The sequence below is a fragment of the Macaca thibetana genome, chromosome 7 (genome assembly GCF_024542745.1).
Source record: "Macaca thibetana thibetana isolate TM-01 chromosome 7, ASM2454274v1, whole genome shotgun sequence".
NCBI lineage: Eukaryota > Metazoa > Chordata > Mammalia > Primates > Cercopithecidae > Macaca > Macaca thibetana.
The window spans coordinates 104137503-104159000 of record NC_065584.1 but is presented as its reverse complement, the minus strand read 5'-3'; the positions used below and the strand labels follow the sequence as shown (position 1 = coordinate 104159000).

The following is a 21498-nucleotide window of genomic DNA, read 5'->3' as shown; positions in this document are numbered from 1 at the left end:
CCGCATTATGGTGAAGGCAGAGGTCCCAATAATCTGCTGTGATTGAGCTTGGTACACCAAATAGATTAACGCTTTTGCCTCGAGAACTTCAATACCTGCAACTGAGAGAGACAGATGGCAAAGGCCTCTCAGGCTGATAGGTTGCAGGGATTGTATAGAAAGGTGACATCCAGAGTGCTGCTTCTCTCCCTTCAATGTCTGAAACTGGGGAAAGGGAACAGATTTAACTCCTGAGGAATCTACCAGGAACTCACTGCATAAGTGCCTTCTTAGGGCGATAGGCTTACCGCTCATGGAGGGAGGGCTGGCCAGAGATAGAGAGTGGAAAAACGCAAGACCACTCACTTTCAAATACGCTAATGGAGGGTTTTGTTATATTGTTCTTCATCACTGATCCATCAAATGCTTTAAATGTTTTGTTTGGAAAACTTTTGGAACCATGATGATTAGAGTTTAAGATATCACACATCACTTTCTAACGGGTAGCCACAGGCAAGTTGCTTAACCTCCTTTAACTTTAGAAGAAATTGAACCTCATCTCTATATTTGGATAATATCCTCCTTTTAGGACTTCTTATACTGATTATAGAGGAGTGTAAAATCTCAGCATGGTGACTGGCACATATCTGGCATTCAAATAAATAATAGACATTAAAATCATTACTTATCAGAAGGGCATTAGATGCAAAACAAAGCCACATATTAGGTTGTATGTTTTTGGGTTGATTTACAAGAGCTCTTTCAATGTAACTGAAATATTTTGGAAAGAAGAACATTATAATACATGATACTGAGATGAGATGGCCAAAAACCTCCCCCAGTGTAAAGGGTCCCACTCTGGGCAGTCTCATGAACAGTTGGTTATTGATACATTCTGTTGAGTTTAATGGGAAATTTTTCTCCCGTAAGTGACCATTGGAGGGGGCCAAGACTGACCTGTAAGTAAAGACTGCTTTTCTAAGGCCATATAGAAACTTTGGCCCATAATGGCCCAATTTAAGTGAAAGTCTCAGTCTTTCACTTTGGGAAAGGAAACAGAGCATAAAATCCCCTTTCAGGTGGTTGTAGGAATAAATTTTGCACGTGACTACTGTGGTTAACCTCAGCTAGGACTGGATGTTGCTGATGACTCAGATGAAGCACTTACTAAGGAGAGAGTATGGCTATCAATAAGAAGACTGGGAAATGTGGTCTTGCAAATTGGCCTCTTGGAAGGTAGCTGAACACGTCACCAACATCATTTCCCTCATAGAGATGTTAACTCCATTTAGGAACTTGGGCTGAATGCCATCTGCACAATATTGTGCACAAGCTGGAACCTCCAGGGCTTTAGTGAGCCTCGGTTGGTTTAATTGGACACATTGCTGTTTTGGGTTTCCATCATATTCTTCAGAATATATCTCCTCTAGGCTTCAGCCTTGCCTTCATTTTCCTGTGGCAATGGTATAAATAATGCAAATGTCTTGATACTGGGAAGTAGGAATGAGACCCAGATGTCAGGAATGGAAAACACAGCAGCTTACATTGGCAAAGCAGAGCAGTAAACACAATCAGGAATAGGTGAGCCCTGGGGTAAAGGGGAATGCCTAAGGCAGAGATGTTTGAGAGGGAGAGGGTAACCTCTTGAACAAGGGGGACCTATTAACTTGTAGAGGAACCAGAATGGGACCAAGGAAGAAGGAGATGAGGAATGCATGTGAGGAGTATGGCAATCTGGTCCTCATCAACTTCTTTGCTGAGCAAGAAATCATGGAACTCATGTTTGCATTAACTAAATTAACCTTGCAATTTAGCTCAGACAAGAATGCTTTGGAAAAGGTCCTAGAGAGGTGCATAATCCAATCCATACCATATACTTTCCTGATGAAGAAACTGAGACACAGAGAGGGGAATTGGTTTAGCCAAAGGCCAAAAGTTCAAAACTAAACACTCCAGCTCAAAGGAAACTAGATGAAACTAGACCAAGTCTTCAATTCTGCATTTCTTCCTATGTTGCTTGCCTTTGGGAAAAAGCACAATCATTGCCTATTTACTTAATCTGGAAATCTGGAGTTATTCCTAACCTCTTCCGCTCTTAGCCTCTAAATCCATTTAGTCTCCAACTCCTGTAGATTTGACTTCTTTACTCTCACAAAACTTCTTTTCTTTATATACTTATGTCTGGTGCCTTAAGCTAGGCCCTTCTCATCTCACTTGCCTTGTCTCAGTCCCTCCCATCTTAACACTTCTGTTCTAATGATCTGATCATCTTGCTCCTTCTTGCTTAAATAGTTTAAAGCCTCCTTCACCACTTTCAAGAAAATGTCTCAACATCCTAGAATGATGTACAAGTGCCTTAATGATCTGACCACAGCCCACTGCTATAGATACCTAATTTATTCTCGTTTCACTCTCCCCTCTTATTCCTAATTATTGTAATACCTCAGATCCATGGATCCTTCTCGCTCTTTTGTCATTTGCTTGGATAGTTCTCACTCAGTAAGGTTCATCTTATGAATAACTTCCCTTGAGAATCCCAGAAGCATCACATAGCACACTTCCATGGTGCTGCTCCCTTGGAGTGCAATGTGAATGTTGCCCACTAGAAGTGTGCAACTGTTCTTATTGGGTTCCCAGAGAACACTGCTTATCTCTACTTCAGCTCTTCTCTCATGGTAATACAATTACCTATTGGCTTGTGGTATAATATAAACAAATAAGCTTCTAGACGAGGTAATATAGAAATGAAAAGTGTTTTAAAACGTTGCCTCTGGGTTAGGGCAAACTAGGGCTCCAATATTTATTCACGTAATAACAATACAAACTTGGGCAAGTTACTTATTTTATCTGGAATTCAGTGTTCTCGGCTGCAAAATGGGCATAATAATAGCACCTACTTCATCATGGGATAATCTAGATTAAGTTTTTAGCATGCTATTTAGAGTCTTCAATAAATTAACTATTGTTGCTATTATTATTGTTATGGAGAGCAGTGCTGTGTTATATTAAAATTTTAACTTCTCCTGTTACATAGCAGGTACCCAGTAAACAGTTGTTGAATCAACTGATCAATAACAAGATAGGGCTATTGAGGCTGGGAGCGGTGGCTCACGCTTGTAATCCTAGCACTTTGGGAGGCTGAGGTGGGAAGACTGACTGAGCTCAGGAGTTTGAGACCAGCCTGAGCAACATGGCAAAACCCTGTCTCTACTTAAAATACAAAAAATTAGCTGAGCATGGTGGCAGGCGCCTGTAGTCCCGGCTACTCAGGAGGCTGAGCCACGAGAATCGCTTGAACCTGGGAGGCAGAGGTTGCAGTGAGCTGAGATTGGGTCATTGCACTCCAGTCTGAGTGAGACTCTGTCTTAAAAAAAAAAAAAAAAAAAGAGCTATTTATTAGCCTGTAAATATTGTTTTGGGAACAGTTTCTGCTTACCTATTAAAGAATTTTGCTGAAAAGAAGTTTAAGTATGAAATCTTACGGTAGAAAAGAAAAAAACTTCCTCAACTTAAATAACTTGATAATTGCCTTGTAATTGCACCCTGTAATTTGGAGAAACACATGTTTCTTAGAATTAACAGGCATTTATTTTTAGGGATATCATTTGAGCAATAAGCAGAACAATGTCTCTTTCTCCTTCACTCTGAATCTTCTGTGGCTACTAGAACTCACAGGGCTTAACCGTGTTTATTCCTGCAGGTGAATAGCTCTATAATTTGTCATTTACTTCCTCTTTCAGAGTCTATAAGGATCAGGGAGGAAGAAAAGCTATTTTCTCCAGTTGAATTTAGCATTTAAGGAGTGCTTGTCACCAAGGAGGCATAGCTTCTGGCTTTATTGAGAAGTCTGTTGCTAAGACACAGTTTTAATTTGTTTGCACACTTTTCATAAGAATGGTGAGTGTTTATTCACAGAGAGAAACTGAGATGTAAGAGTTAAAAGTAAAAGAAAATTAATGATTGTAGAGGATTAAACCGCAAACAATTATTTTATTTATTCCTTTCGACTAGAGGCTTTCAAAGTAAGGTCCTGGGACCGGGGCATCAGCATCACCTGGAAACTTGATAGAAATGCAAATTCTTGGGCTCTACCCAGACGTACTTGAATCACAGGATTGCCAGCGTGTGGCTCAGCAGTCTGCTTTAACAAGACCTCCAGGTTATTCTGATGTATATTAATATTTGAGACCCATCCTGGGCAATATAGGAAGATCCTGTCTCTACAAAAATATTTTAAAAATTAGTCAGGTATGGTGTCACTGGCCTGTAGTCCTAGCTACTTGAGAGGCTGAGGCAGGAGGATAACTTGAGTCCAGGATTTCGAAGGTTGCAGTAGGCCATGATTGCACCACTGCACTCTCAGCCTGGATGGAAGAGTGAGACTACGTCTCAAAAAAAAAAAAAAAAAAAAAAAAAAGATAGAGAGAGAGAAACCCACTCCTCTAAAGTCTAGAATAGGACATCATGTAGTCCTCCACATATCAATAGCACTAGCAACTGAGGAGACTAGCTTTCCCCTGCTGGAAAATTCTGTAATAACATCACCTGGAACAGATGCCTCTAGAGAGGGAGCCCGTGTTTTTCAAGACCCACAACAACTACCTCATGTTGCCTCCTGATCTCCTAACTAGAATCAAGTATCAGCATGATCCTAGAAGATAAGTACATGCCGTTACCCAAAAAGAAATAGCTTGCACACAAAAGAATTACAAGATTTGATAATATATGTCATTAGAAACCTGGGCAACATGTGTAGGAGTATTCTAATAAGGGCAGAAATTCACTAGATTTGTCTGACTTCATGCAATCTAGAGATTCTAAAGTTAATTTGTTAGCTTGAGCAGCCGGAAATGGATCTAATAGCTTAATTGGTTGGTTGAATGAATGTTGTGCTCAACAATAGTCTATGTTTAGTAAGGTCAAGATTCCAGAGCTTTGCTGGCATAATGTAGGGGACAGTATGCAAAGTCTCTAGGAGATAGAAATGTATACTGAGTTTATCCTGTCTGTGAGAGGGCTCAGAAGACACTCCCTCCATGAAGCAATGAGAAATACATTAGCGTCTTCATCCTTGACAAACTCTGCAGTTGTTCTCCTTTGAAAGCCAGGTTTGTAGGGAATGCCACCATTTAGATTTTTATTTTATTTATTTATTTATTTATTTATTTATTTATTTATTTATTTTTGAGACAGAGTTTTGCTGTTTTTACCCAGGCTGGAGTGCAATGGCACGATCTCGGCTCACTGCAACCTCTACCTCCCAGGTTCAAGTGATTCTCCTGCCTCAGCCTCCTGAGTAGCTGGGATTACAGGCACTTGCCACCACACTTGGCCAATTTTTTATATTTTTAGTAGAGACGGGTTTTCACCATGTTGGCCAGCCTGGTCTCAAAATCCTGGCCTCAGGTGATCCACGTGGCTCGGCTTCCCAAAGTGCTGGGATTTACAGGAGTGAGCCCCTGTGCCCGGCGAGATGGGGGTCTTTGATTTCATGGAGATTATGCAATCCCAGAGTACAGAGGCCAAGTGGTAACACTTAACCACCAAAGACAGCAGGGACACATCAGCCATCGTATCTCCTTTTATCCCAGATAATTCTTCTTGTTCTGATGTCTATTTTATCTGATAATTAATATAGCTACTCTAGCATTCTTTTGTTTTGTATTTGCATAGTATATTTTACATCCTTTTACTTTCAACCTATCTGTGTCTTAAAATGAACTTTGTGTGGGCAGAATATATTTGATCTTTCTTATTTATCCAATCTGATACTCTGTACCTTTTAATTAGTGTGTTTTGACCATTTACAATAAGTAAGATTATTGATATGTTTGGGTTGAAATCTACCATTTTGCTGTTTTCTGTTTTTTCATGTGTTCTTAGAGGTTTCTATCTTCTCTGCTTTCTCTTTTATTCATTGAGCATTTTTATGATCCCAATATACATCCATATTTGAATTATTATTTATGCCCCTTAAAAGTAATTTAGCGTTTGCCCTATTGTTTACAGTATCTATCTTTAATTAATTAGAGTTTACCTTGAGATAACATACTGCTTCATCTCTACTACAAGGACTTTATAACAGTATATGACCATTTATTTTTCTCATGTTTTATAATATGATTGTGATACATTTACTTTTATATATGCTATAAACATGCACTGTATTGCTACTATTTTTTTAGACTGTCAGTTGTGTTTTAGAGAAATTAAAGTCAAGAAAAAAAGAAAAATATTTTCTTTTACTGTCATGTGTTTCATTTCCATTCTTTTAATGTTTTGATTCAAAGAGACTATGATTTTTTGAGACCAAAATGATCTTTGGACCCCAAACTTCTACATCAGGAATTGGAGCAGTTAGCAGTTTTGCCTTCAAGTGGGTCATATTGTCGAATGCTCTTTTCATGCATGGCCAAGAAAGATACAGGAAAAATAAGTACCTCCCAAGGAAAGAGTAAATATATGTAGAAAAAAAAATACTCTACAGCTACTGACAGGGAGCAGAACAAGGGTCTAATCAACCAACTAACCCTACCCAAAGGATGCAGGCATTTCGCAATGCCTGGATGAGAGCATTACAGAATTGTTATGAACCAGTGACTGCTATACCCATCTTATTCATCACCTTTGAAACATGAGTGTTACTGGGGATATTGTTTCCTCATTCAACCATTGTAGGTAGATGAACAGAAAACAGATGACTTGCCTTTTTGTTCATAGATAAGGAGAAGGCATGCACAGGATATAGAAACTATAATGGAATTTGGGCTGAGACTGATACTGTGATGGAATGGGCTCTTTAGGGGTATCTTCCTTGGGGAATAGGTAAATATATTTTGTATGTGGAAGGGAGGGAAACAAATATTTAGACTAGGAGAAGAGATTATTCTAACGCTTAGCTTTTGTTGTATAACAAACCACAGCAAAACTTAGTGGCTTAAACAAAAGCTGTGCATCATGATTCCTCTGCTCTGAGCCAGGTTGGATAGGACTAGATGGTCTAAGATAAATTCATTCACATACCTGGTGGTTGGCTTGACATGTCAGCTGGGTCAATCAGGATGACTTTGCAGAGATTCTTATCATCCAGCAGCCCAGCGTATGTTTACTCACATGACTGTTGATGCAAGGTTCCTGGGAACAGCAAGATAGCAAACCCCTTACTATGCCTCAGCTTGCATCATATTTGCTCACTGTTATTGACCAAAAGATGCTACATGGCTGTATTAGTCTGTTCTTATGCTGCTAATAAAGACATATGTGAGACTAGGAGTTTATGAAGGGAAGAGGTTTAATTGGCTCACAGTTCCACATGACTGGGGAGGCCTCATATTTGTGGTGGAGGGCAAATGAGGGACCAAGTCACATCTTACATGGCAGCAGGCAAGACAGCGAATACAGGGGAATTCCCCTTTATAAAACTATCAGGTCTCATGATACTTATTCACTATCAGGAGAACAGAATGGGAAAGACCTGCCCCCATGATTTAATTGCCTCCACCTGGACCTGCTCTTGACATGTGGAAATTATTATAATTCAAGGTGAGATCTGGGTGGGAACACAGCCAAACCATATCAACGGCTAAGCACATATTCAAGAGGGGAAGAAAATATACTTCACCTATTGATGAAGATGGAACGTAGTCTATTGCAAACGGTCATGCATGCAAGAATAAAAAAAAAGTTGTGGTCATTTTTTAGATTTTATTATTTTTCTCCATTATTAGCATCTCTCCTTATAACAAGATTTTGCATCACTGCACTTGTCATATGATTTGCAGAACCTCCCTGTAAGAGGAATGTACTTTCCCATACCACTGATAAAACTGGTTACGTGACTTTCTTTGATCAGTGTACTGTAAGCAGATATGATGTTTGCTGCACTTCAGTAGAAGCTTTAATGGCCATTACCTGATTCTACCTTTGACCATTTTTCTCCTCTACCACAAGAATAGCATGTTTCAAATTAGGGCTTTTTTAGCCTGGATTCTAGAATGAAGAAAACATACAAAGCAGAGTCATTGCTGATCTCTAGTATGAATGAAAAGTAATCCTTTGTTTCATAAGCCCTTTGTGTTTTGGTGGTCATTCTTTACCACGCTGGAACCTAGAGAAAAATTAGGGTGATTGATTAGCTTCTGTTTTAATATATTTCACCGATTCCTTTTAGATGGATCTTTCCTTTTGATTCATATTTTAATTTTTTTTAACCTTCAAGTTCAGGGGTATGAGTACAGATTTGTTGCATAGGTAAACTTGTGTCATGGAGCTTTGTTGTACAGACTATTTCCTCACCCAGATATTAAGCCTAGTACCCATTAGTTATTTTTCCTGATCCTCTCCCTCCTCCCACTCTCCACCCTCTGAAATGCCCCAACATGTTTTTCTCCTCTGTGTCCATGTGTTCTCATCAAATTGTTTCAAATGCTCATAGATATCTTAAAATGCCCTTGTTCCTATTTTCTTTTCCAGGTTTGCCCATGCCTCCTACCCAGTCACAAGTAAATTTATCAAAAGAGCTATACATGACTTGTGTTTCTTCATATTCTGTTCACTCCTAAGACCCTTACAGTCTACATTCTCCCCTGATAACTCCATCAATACAATCAATACCACTCTTGCCAAAGACATCAATGATCCCCACATGGCTGGTTCTGCTAACTCAACAGCATCCATCTGAGAAAGTTGACATTTTAAACTTTCTTTGAGCAATGGAACATTAGTATATATGATTTAAGCGGATTTAAGAAACCACTGACCTGACCTGGTTTTATTTTCTCCTTTGTTGGGCTATTGTAGGTTTTCTGTGACTTCCATGGCCACTCCCAAAAGAAGAATGTGTTCCTTTATGGCTGTAGCATCAAGGAAACCTTGTGGCAAGCAGCATGCACTGTAGGCACATCTACTATCCTAGAGGATGTCAACTACAGGGTAAGCCGCTGTAGGGAATGACACCAGATATGCTGTGTCCATATTTTTTATTCTTACCTTTAAGATCATGCCCCACTCATTTGTTAAGTTTTTTTTTTTTTGGTAAATAAACATTTTGATTATTGTAATACAAGCAGGCTGGAGGCATGTGTAACCTCTCCTAATTTTTGTTGAATTATGACTTACTTCCTCGTTGCTTTGCCTCTGTTTTCTATATGGTTTCATATTGTATAAAAGGCATGAGAACTACAGACAAAAGAACTCATCTTAATGCCTGACTTGGCAATTATTCAATTATTAACTGTGTGATTATAAGGTCATTAACATTACCTCACTGAACCACCCTTCTCCCATCTGTAAAATGAGGATAGTAAAAATACTGCCTCTCTTTCATAGCTTATGGAAGGAACAGAATGATACTGAATACAAAAGGACTTCAAATAAATAGGAAGGGATGAACAAACATAAGCCATGAAACCATCCATATTTCTCTGCCTGAGCATTCTGTAAAAAACAGAGCAGTAATCCGCTGACCATAATTCTATTTTACCTTAGTTTTAGTGATTAGAGCTCAACTGTTCCTCCATGAAACCACATAGGAAATTAGGGAGGGGTAAAGAAAAGAGTACATCTTTCCATCAGGATATAGGCAACAAGCTATTGCATAGTGAGAATCAAGAAGAAACAGAGAAGCAAAATTGCCCAAACACTAAATGAAAACTGGTCTTTGTTTACAATTTATGTAGAAAAAGTAGAAAATTATGATGGTATCTGCCTCTTCTAAGTCTGTTATTCTGGGTATGCAATTTACTATCTGCAAAATAGCTTCATTCCCAGGGTTAATGATAGTATTAAGAGGTAAAAATCTACCAAATCACCATTTCACCTGGAAATACATCCCCTCTTCTCTAGCCTTCTTCACCCAGTCCATCAAAAATAGACTGCCGCTGATCAATACAACCACCCCAAGGCTTTTATAGCAGAATCAACAGTTATCCTCAATAATCTGTTTGCTGTAAGGCTCAACCAGAGTAATGATGATAAACCATAACAAGCTTAATAACTTAATCTTATTTAGGAAACTAGTTTAGTAAATTAAAGCATTCATCTGGGCAGTTCCTGTGGACCCAACCCATATAAAATGATCTCTTATGTGTGATACATCTTGAATCAAAAAAATCTACCATGGTCCAATCTTAAATGTAGAGTCAGTGTGTTTTTACTTCTATTTTTCCAAGAAAAGGTAATAATATTAATAGATAATTCCCTATATACACAGGAAAAGGTATAAGACACAGAACCTTAAAAAAGTCTCCTGTATGAAGCTGACTTGAAATAGGGCAGAAGTCAGACATTGTAGGGAATGATAGCATGGGTTCTTATTAACTGTATTTTAATTTTTGTGTATGATTCATGTTGTTTAATTAATAAATTCAAAAAATATTTTGAGGCCCAGATTAGCGTAAGCTAAGGTAAAAGGCGTAACATTACAGAGATAGGTATGCCAGTTTATGCCTCTGAGAATAAGCACAGTGGTATTTAATAGCAATGCTGTTGAAGAGATTAATCCATCTATACATTAATACTCACCTATAAGGTCCTTTAACTGTGAATGGGTCAGTTGCCTGAGCCTCACTTTTCTCCCTTGTGAAATGAGGAAGTTATATTTTCTACATAGTTTATTACATCGAGTTTGTTGGTGCCTTGGGCTTCCTTAAAGGCAATTCATGGGCTACTATGACATATGTGGAAGTAGTGAAGTGAATATGGTTTGGTCACATCCCTTGCTTTCAACCCAAATAGCTTTGCTTTTTGGGGTCCCACATATTATATAACTCCCTCTATCACTGACACTCTAAATCTAGGACATAATGATCTGTAAATAATTACAGATCTGCCTAAAAAGACTTGTGTATACAAATGGATCTTCTCAGAATTGAAAGGACCCACTCATTTTACAGATGGAAAAATTGAGACTCAGGGAAGAGTGTCCTTGTAAGACAGGTTAATGTTATCATCATGATATCTGCCAGTGGTCAGCAGCCTGCTGATGCTGAGAGGCTGATTCCTTCATTACCATCGAAAGTGGAACAATTCTAAACATGTTAAACTTATCTAAGAGGTTTTTTTTGGTCATTCACCCTTAGTATTGAAGAGACAATTATGCGCCCTATTATATTTCAAATTCACTCTGCAACATTTATTCAGTTTTATTAATCAACTTTAATGGTACTACTTCTAGTTATGTTGGTATAAAGAGGTCAGTGAATCCTCTCTGCAAAACGCAAATATAAAACAGAAGAAAATTTTGAAAAGCAGCCCTTTTAAGACTCTGGAAATTGACCAAATACAGATGATAAATTGAGAAGCATTTATTCTTGAAAATTGCTGGAACTTCATGTAAGAACAGCAGGGGTCTGTAACCTTTTTGACTGGGGCTGCTCGTGACTCCACTCTATTTGGTCATCAAGCAATGCAGTTTTACCAACAAAAGGACAGCCACACACACACACACACACACACACACACACACACACACACAGAGCCAGAAATTTACAAGGGAGACCTTAGAAATGAGAGAGTCATAGAAAAGCTAAGATAAGCTCTCTGTAAATACATAGTGTATTAAGCCATTCTTGCATTGCTGAGGCTGGATAAATTATAAAGAAAAGAGGTTTAATTAGCTCATGTTCTGCAGGCTGTTCGGGAAGCATAATGCTGGTATCTGCTTCTGGGGAGGCTTCAGGAAGCTTCCAATCATGGTAGAAGGTGAAGGGGGAGCAGGCACTTCATATGGTGAAAACAGAGTCAGAAAAAGAGTCAGGGGGAGGTGCCACACACTTTTGAACTACTAGATCTCATGAGAATTCACTGATTATTGTGACAACAGCACCAAGAAGATGATGCAAAACCACTCATGGGAAATCCACTTCTGTAATCTAGTCACCTCCTACCAGGCCCCACCTCTGACACTAGGAGTTACATTTCAACATGAGATTTTGGTGGGGACAAATATCTAAACTGTATCACATGGATTATGGAAAAATATGTGTCTCTTCAGAGGAGACCCAAGAGAGCCCAGTGAGAAATGAAGCCCAAAGAGACTTAAGAACTGCCACAATTTTGAATGTCTTCCCAAATCACCTACAAATCAATCAAGAGAGAGTGGAAGTCTTATGCACTCAAGATATTTGAGTACTACATTTGCCCAAATTATTGTATAATCACTATGCTAAGCAGCCACAGATGTCAAGCTAAATAATTTAAATAAGAATGTAGAAACTGTATAGAGACATCAGTGGCACACATTGCAGAAGAAAAAAGAAATAAATATTCTGCAGATTAATCCAGGAAAGTAGTTAAAAATTAAAAAACATTTAAAAAATAGAATCCAGAGATGCTAAAAAAAAGGTATAATCTATGATGTCCAGTTTTCAAGCAAAAATTACAATTTTGTAAAGAATCAAGAACGTGAAATCCATCCTTAGGAAACAAAGCAGTCAGTAGAAACAGAGTGGGCCAACATGGTGGATTTATAATTATTTCCAAGCAACTGTTAAAATATGTTCAAATAAGTAAAGAAAATGACGTTCAAAAGTTAATGGCAAAATATGATGACCATTACTCAATATATAAGGAACTTTGATAGAGAATTAAAAACAGAAGGAAGGAGGGAAGGAAAGAAGGAAGGAAGGAAGGAAGGAAGGAAGGAAGGAGGGAGGGAGGGAGGGAGGGAGGGAGGGAAAGAGGGAGGGAGGGAAGGAAAGAAGGAAGGAAGGAGATAGTGTTGAAAAGTATCATAATCAACATAAAAAATTCACTAGATGGGATTGTCAGCAGATTTGAGATGGCAAGATAGTAAAGAATGAATCAGTAAATTTGATGATTAATCCCAAATTATTCAATTCAAAGAACAGACAAACAAAATTAAAGAAAAGTAAAGAGCTGTAGAGACCTATAGGATAGCATAAAGCATATCAACCAACATGTAATGGGAGGCCCAAAAGGAGGGGAAAATAAATGTGTAAAAAAAAATTTGAAGATATAATGAGAGGAGAAGTTAGTATAGGAGGAACAAAACATATATGAGACATATAGAGACAAACAACAAAATGGCAAATGTAAATCCAAAAATATCAATGATGACATTAAATACGAATGAACAAACCCTTCATTCCAAAGGCAGAGGTTGTAAGACCAGATTTTAAAAATAGGATCAAGTATATATTGTGTATAAATGACATGCTTTTGATTCAATAATGCAAACAGGTTGAAAGTTAAAAGATGCAAAAAGATACACCATGCAAATGGTAACCATAATGAAGATGATTATATTGACATAAGACAAAATATACATTAAAAGAAGAAATAAGACTAGGGCTAAGGGTGCAATTCATAATACTGAAAGAGATAGTTAATCAGCAAGGTATAACAATTATAAATGTATGTGAATATATATACTCTGAAATACAAGAAGAAGAAATTGAAAGAAGGCATTTAAAATTTAATAATAATAGTTGAATATTTTAGTAATCTTCTCTCAGTAAGTGATAGAATAATCAAACAGAAAATTAGTGTAGAGAATACCTGATCTAACTTACATATAACAGTTCTTTTCAAAACAAAAGAATATATATTCTTTTTGAGTGCCCATCAAAATTTCTCCAGCATAGACCCTATAATAGGCTATAAAATAAATCTCAATATATTTTAAGGGATGGAAAACATGCACAGAATATTCACCTACACAACAGAATTAAATTATAAATTAACTTTCATAAGAAATCTGGGATATCTGTGAATATTTGGAAATTAAACAATGTGTATCAAATTAACTTATGGATTGAAGGGGAAATCCAAAGGGTAATTAGAAAATATCTTTAAGTGAATAAAAATAAAAACTCAATATATCAAAATTTATAGTATGCAGCAAAAATAGTACATAGAGGGAACTTTGTAATTTAGAATATTTAGAAATGCAGAAAGATCTAAAATCAATAATCTAAGCATCCACATTCAGAAACAAGAAAAAGAAGTGCAAATAAATCCCTAAGTATAGGAAAGAACAAAATAAAAGCCAAAGTAAAATCAATGAAATAAAAATCATATGAACAATAGAGCATCCATAAATAACATGCTTTTTATTCAATAATTCATAGTTTGATTTCTTAAAATGATCAACAAAATGATCATCATTTAGCTAGACAGACAAAGAAAAGAAAGAAGATACAAGTTACCAAAATTGGGATTGAAGGAAGGGACGTCACTACAAATCTTACAAAGTAAAAAAGAGTATCATTAACAACTAAATGCCAACAAGTGAATACATTCTCAGGAGAACACAGACTACAAACACTGATTCAAGGAGACATGGACAATCTGATGAGGTTTATTTTAAGTGGAAAAAAGTAGAATTAGTAATGAAAACTCTTCCCACAAATGGAAGTTTGGGCCCAAATGGCTTTGTTGATACATTCTATCAACCTCTTAAGAACAAAATAGTGCTAATCATAAAAACATCCTTTCATAAAATAGAGGAGACACACTTGCCAACTCATTTGTGAGGCCTGTGTTACTCTGATACCAAAGCCAAAATGGGGACATCACAAGAAAAGACAGCTCCAGCCTAATACTTGTTATAAACAGACAATAAATTATTACTCAGTGCTGAAAAGGAATGAGCTATCAAGCCATGAAGAGACATGGAAAAACCTTAAATGGATATTACTAAGTTAAAGAAAACAACCTGAAAAGGCTACATACTGTATTTCCAGCTGTATGACATTCTGGAGAAAGCAAAACTATGGAGACTAAAAAGATCGGGGTTGCCAGGAATTTGGAAGGAAGGAGGGATAAATAGGTAGAGCAGAGGGGACTCTTAGGGCAGTAAAACTACTTTAGATAATACTGTACTATTGAGGACACATCATTATACATTTTTTCAAACCCATAAGATGTACAGAACCAAAAGTGAAGAGAATCCTCATGTAAACTATAGACTTTGAGTGATGATGTTTCAATGTAGGTTCAGCAGTTACAATAAACCTACTACTCTGGTGAGGGATGTCAATGATTGGGAGTCCATGCATGGACAGGAGTCGGGGGCATATGGAAAATCTCTGCATCTTCCTTCTCAGTTTCGCTGTGGACCTAAAGCTGCTTTAAATAAAGCCTTTATAAAAGAAAGAGAGAGAGAGAGAGAGAGAAACACAACCTACGGAAGAAAAAAATAGTTTCACTTAAGTAAAAAAGGTGAAGTCACTTAAACAATGTAAGAGTAAACTTTTGCAACATAGTACGCTAATGATAAATTAAAACTATTTGCAAGTATTATTGATCACTTTACTTGTAGGATATAGAAACAATATATTTACGTCTATTTGACCAGACCCCCAGGGCTCTGGACTAGCAGATTCTATTTATTTTAGCAAATAATTATGTAGTACCCTCTATGAGCAACATACTGCTCGATGTGTAGAGATTTTCCTCTGAGTAAGACACAGACCTGCCCTCATGGAACTTCTAGGCTTCTGGGGAGATAGAAAATAAACAACTAATATATACACAATAATTCAGTTGTAATTGTAATGAGCATTTTGAAGGAACAAATAGATTGAGTGATTATAGGAAGGGAGGGACAATGGTAGATAGGATGAAATCAATTAGGAAACAATTGTAGACACTCAAGTGAAGACAACATTAGCATTCTATCTCCCTTTTTTTAGATGATCTGTAAGTCTGGAGGCTATGTAGGGATTTAGAGATCATAGTAAATTATATTAATAATTATGCTAATATATTTATATAACATAATTTATAAGATAATTAATAATTATAGTTAACAGTTACATTTAACATGAGGACAGTAAGTACCAGAGATAGTAAGAGATTTGCTCAATGTTCTAGAAATTAACAAAACTACATCTCTTTAAAAAGAATTCTTTCATTTATATTCTCATTAACTTGTTATGCTTCTCTACTTTCTCCCTGTAATTTGTCTAAAAGCCTAAGGTTTCACTATTGTTTAATGTATGTAATTTTTTATATTATGTGTTAGTTTATGCATATTCCGCCAACACTAAAATGAGAGAATCCTTCTTGTTAATGTCATAAAAGTTCTGGGACTAAGTGCAGTATTTCTGCTGACTCAGGACTGTGTATACTATCAACTCTGAGTCATTGTCCTCTGGGGAGGAGGTCCAGTGGCTGGAAGATCCCTTTCTGTCAATCGAGGTGTCAAGTGTCTAGAGATGCCTTCTAAATGGAGGTTAAGTAGTCATAAATAAAGTATTTTTACCCCAAGAAAAGGTGGAATATATGAACCCAGAGAGGATGGATTTTCAAGAGTTTTGTAATTGATCAAGCCTCAGATTTTTGGCTTAGAAGATGAGACGAAAAGTTCATTTTGGCAATTATACACTCTTAGGAAAGAAGTGAACTATGTGTGCTTCTTCTCTAGAATCATCACTGGCCCCTTTGGCCTTGTGAAATAAGTGAACAGTCCCAAGTATGACCCTGCTAAGTAACAGTGAGGCTGGATGTAGTCTGTAAATTTCAAGTCCCTGTGAAATCTGAGGCTTTCCATAGTCTCAACTCTTTCATGTATGAGGCCAAGTGTATGTGTGCAAGCCTTGGTCCATAGCAACGCAGAAAAGTGGAACTGAAAGATTATGGAGTTGGCCAGTTGGTATTTGGATTCCTTTCCAGCAACTTTATAGTTTTCTGGACTTCAGCTATTTATTTCTAACTTTTTTTTTTTTTTTTTTTTTTTTTTTTTTTTTTTTTTTTTTTTTGTGATGCAGTCTCACTCTGTCTCCCAGGCTGGAGTGCAGTGGTGCGATCTCGGCACACTGCAACCTCCGTCATCTGGGTTCAAGCGATTCTCCTACCTCAGCCTCCTGAGTTGCTGGGATTACAGGTGCCTGCCACCACACCCAGCTAATTTTTGTATTTTTAATAGAGACAGGGTTTCACCATGTTGGCCAGGTTGATTTTGAACTCCTGCCCTCAGGTGATCCACCTGCCTCAGCCTCCCAAAGTGCTGAGATTACAGGCATAAGTCACCGCTCCTGGCCTATTTCTAACTTTTCTTAGCCTGTTTCCTTATCTGCAAAATGATTTTTTAAAAGTGATAGTCATTTCTTAGGGTTAATAAATGATTTAAAGTAAGAAGTGTTTTATAGATAGACGCTTAACAATGTTGAGAAGCTATTTTTATGATGACTATCCCTAGTCACCCACAACTAATCATAGTTTGATTTTTTTTAAATTGTAGACTCTTCCCAAAATCCTTGATAAACTAGCACCAGCATTCACAATGAGCAGCTGCAGCTTCCTTGTGGAGAAATCTCGAGCCTCCACGGCCCGGGTGGTGGTGTGGAGAGAGATGGGGGTGTCCAGAAGCTACACCATGGAAAGCAGCTACTGTGGTTGCAACCAGGGCCCCTATCAGGTATGTGAGACTGCAGGACACCCATGCTTTCTGTCCAGCAGCAATACATAGAAATTACAGACAGCTTGTTCCTGCTTTCTCGCCTAAAAGGGAGAGAAGGCTCCAAATAGAGTCTGGTCCTGCTCCCTTGCCTTGAAAAACTGGTTCAACAATTGCTTTCACCTGCAGGATCATCTATGTTGATCCTGGAAGCAATGAGTGCATGCTTTCCAATTTAGTTCTTCAATCAGCTGCCCTCACCAGAAAGCAGCAAGGAGCCTTTGACGTGCATCCCCAACTTTTACAGAACCTCTGCCTGCCTGACTCTGTTTTATGCACAAAATTCTTGCCTTCTGCAGCAAGTGGACTAGTTCTATATACATCATAAAGAGCATAGGTCAGTCTGTAGATATTGTTGGTACATACATCTATTGTGTTTCCATCTTCTGTGCTGATCTAAATCTGTAGCTCTCTTTGTTATCCTGCTGTCTCCAGAGCACACAAAAGTGTGTGCACGGCGTGGGTCTCCCAGAATGAGTGGGTTTCAGACTCATATGCTAGCGTTGAGAGAAAGTGCTCTTGTATAAATCACATTCTTTCTACAGCTATATTAACTGCATGAGCAGCTGGATAGCTGCTACAGCAGGCTGTTCTGGCTGCTTTTCCCACTCCCCCATAGAGAAGCATAAATAAAGGATATTTTGACAGTGCCAGGGTAATAGACTCTTGTAAATTTCTTAGGCAAGCTGACAGACTGCTCCTCAGTGACTTCCATTCAACCCCAAGAATACCTGGACCTCACCAGCATTGAGCTCATTGTGTTAGCTTTGATAGTCTCCTGGAACAGCTAGGAAGCACTTGGCACCTAGGCAATCCCGAGCTTGTAGAAATCTGTTAGTTACCGAGGAGAGTACAGGGTGTGACAGGCGATGCACATTATCTAACTTCTCACATGGTCGAAGATTTTTTTTAACTCAGGGCTATCAAACCACCCATGTTGACTATTAATTCTGTCAAATAGCCACTTAGTCTAAAGACTTGCTTCAAATAATTGTTTTGTTACTGAATTAATAAATTCTTAGACTGAATTAATCCTATTCACCCACATTAATGTAAATGAAGAATAAGAAGAGCTGAAATCATTGGATGAGCATGAGATTGGTCATCAAGAGATCTCACTCTTTCACTTACCAGCAGTGTTGAAAGCTACTTACTTCTAGGAAACTATTTTTTTTTTCATATATCAAATGCAGATTTTAATAAGGACTCCTTTTATCCTACCATACAAGATTTTGTAAGGACTAAAAGAAAACATATATGTGAATGTACTTGGAGGTTATATAATCAGGAATCTGTTCACTCCCTTGTTCTTCAAAGCATATAAGATTGGAAAAAAAGAAAACTTGAAATATTGTGACTTTCAGGCCTTATGGACATAGGTTTTGTCTCTCTCTGTGTATGTGTCTTGATGGGAAGGGGCCTGTCATTTGTTTTAAGGACAACTCCATGTAACTCTTCAGAGATTTATTGGCTTCGTGACTTTCATTGAGTTTGTTTCTCCAAGCACCAGTTCAAACTAACAGCTTCTAGTCACATAAGTATCAACGATGGCATTGGAAACTCAGAGCTGGAAACTCAGAGTCCTCTGGAGCTGTTTGAAAACTAAATGACTCATCGGTCCAGGCCCTCACCAACTCTCTACCATGCAGTGTACATAGAGGCTGTTGGAGAGGACAAAGAATGTAAGGGCTCGCCCAATGGATGGCCTTCAGGTATTGGCACAGCATTTATCCCGTGAAATTTTCCAAATGGCTTTTGCATGGAAGGAAGAATGGAGGGAGAACTGGCTAGAGAAAGCCCTAATAGTGCCAGACCTGGTTTTGGTTTAACAATCCCATTCTCTATATGAAACACCTCTCCGAATGTATTAGTTTTCTCCTTCTCTTTGTTTTCCTGTCCTTACAAACATTGTTGAGTAACTGAGCAGAATCACAGGCAGTGAGCAAGGGCATGGTGAGTAATGTTACATATGGGAGGGCCCACCCCATGGGAAGGAAGCCAGTCTGGAGTTGGGTGTTTTGGTGATTTTTGTGTGAGGTACACAATGCAGTCTATGAGCTATAAAGCAGCATAGAAATTTCCATCCTGAACATATTGCAAATGCTTTTTGTACATTGGGAAGCTGAGTCCCAGTTGAGTCTTGAGGTTATTATTCTAAGGTCATCTTTCCATTTTTTGTTTAGTGTTACCATTTATCCAAAAGATGGAGGATACTTAAATACACCCGTGAGGGGCATTCTTTCCTTCCTTCATACGAATATAAATATTTTTGCAGTTTCTCTGGTTAATGCAGCTTTAAAGTAGCTCCAATCATTTCTCCCCCAGCACACTAAGTACTTGATTTGTTAGTATTGAGATGAAATATAATTTCTTACAGTGACATTTATATTGGAACTACATTAAAGAACATAAGCTATTACCTTAAAATAATGATTATTAATATGATATTTTCTCTTCTATTTTCCAGTCTATAGTTGGCTAATTAGAAAAAAAATTATCCTGCTTTTGTTTCTTTGGGATACAGTCTCTGTTGCTAAGTCATACACTTAGATCTATAACTTGTATTTAATGTGGAAATCCCACCCACTGAGAGATTTACTTTACCTATTAGGGACGGGCCCAAAGCTATTGAGGCTGTTGAAGAAAAAGCCAAAATGGAATGATGCATCCTTTGGGGGTTCGTTTTTTTTAGAGGCATCCAGTCTATGTGGACAGCTGTGGGCTTTACACTGAGTGTTTGTGACCTGAGGTCACATATGTGGTGTGTTTGCATACACAAAGGCATGTGGCTGGGCCCCAGGGGTTGCTGGTAGCTTAGGAGGAGGATGTGAGTCCCCCTACCCAAGCAGGCTGTCGACTTACTCCTTGCAACATTGCTAACTTGGACAGCAAAGTGGATCTTAGAGAAGGACAGAAGATGGTAACTCAGCTGAGGTTTGAAGAGTGACTCAACCTGTGTTTAAATTCTCTACCTGCAAGTTACATCCTTGTATTGTGGGACCTTCCTGCAGTGCATCCACTCTACCACCCACAAGGGCTCCTTTAATAACACAAATCTATTCAAGTCACAGTAATGCCCATAATCCTTCTAAGTATCTTTGTGTCTCGATAAAATTCAACTCCTCGTCGTCATGAGTAAGGCCTTTTACAATCTCTTCTTTCATTTTTTTATACTCAATGCTTAGTATAGTATAAAGTAGGTATTAAAAATGATGGCTGACAAGTGAGTAAATAAGTGAACAAGTAAATGAATGGCAATTTCCAAGCCCTTAAATGATTATCCTCACTGTCCTTGGGTAAGTAGAAAAAGAAACAAAATTATTGTTGTCCACATGTGATCAGATGCCATTCTAAAATGGAGATTTTAAGAGACGTTGCAATGGGCAGAGATGGAAAATGTGTGGGTGAAAGAAGGAAAGACACAAGAATGCAGGGTTGAGACCTCTCAGACCTGCCACTAGATATGATTTGAGAGCACCCAATGGATTATATCCCAGAGTAAGGCAATTCTAGTTCAGGTGTGGAATCTCTTATGGCCACATTCTAATAACAGATGATAATTAGGCAGAAAGAATTCCATCCATACACATAGTAGATGCTGTGGTCCACCCTTGAGATCCCTCCTTAGGACCCAGGCACTCATTTCCCCTGGTTGTTCACAGCTGTGTCTATAACCAGGAATTGCTTGTAACTAAAGGACCTCATCTTGCCCAAAAGGTATGGCTCCTCCCTACCTGCAGCCTACATCCAATAGCTGATCTGTGGGGATACAAAAACCTTATCTCTTTGCCTCAGTTGGGGTGACTCCAAAGGGCCATTCCAGCTCTAGATCTCCCTATAGGATTAGCTGGCACCTCTGTTGCAATTCCCTTGTAGTTCAACCTCCCCTTCTGCCCAACCTTGTTTCCCTAGTAACTCACAGGTATTGTTACAGTAAGCACTCCCCAAAAGTCCTTCTATATGCAAATCTCAGCATCTCCGAGGCTGTTTCCTGCTGTAAACAACTTAAAACAGTATTTCAAAAAGGCTTAGATTAGAAAACACGCATGCTGGAAATAGGCACTTAAATTATTGGAGATGGTTTAGTGCGGATTAAT

The 21498-nt window shown here is 38.1% G+C and overlaps 1 protein-coding gene across 2 annotated transcripts in view; it reads left to right on the top strand.

The window, feature by feature from the left end:
* Nucleotides 1-21498, top strand: part of AGBL1 (AGBL carboxypeptidase 1) — an 850662-nt gene that overhangs the window by 476017 nt on the left and 353147 nt on the right. For both annotated transcript variants that reach the window (XM_050799227.1, XM_050799228.1), the window contains exons 20-21: nt 8779-8910; nt 17186-17362. In XM_050799227.1, coding sequence (XP_050655184.1) covers nt 8779-8910; nt 17186-17362 — 309 coding nt within the window. The remainder of the gene's footprint in view (nt 1-8778; nt 8911-17185; nt 17363-21498) is intronic.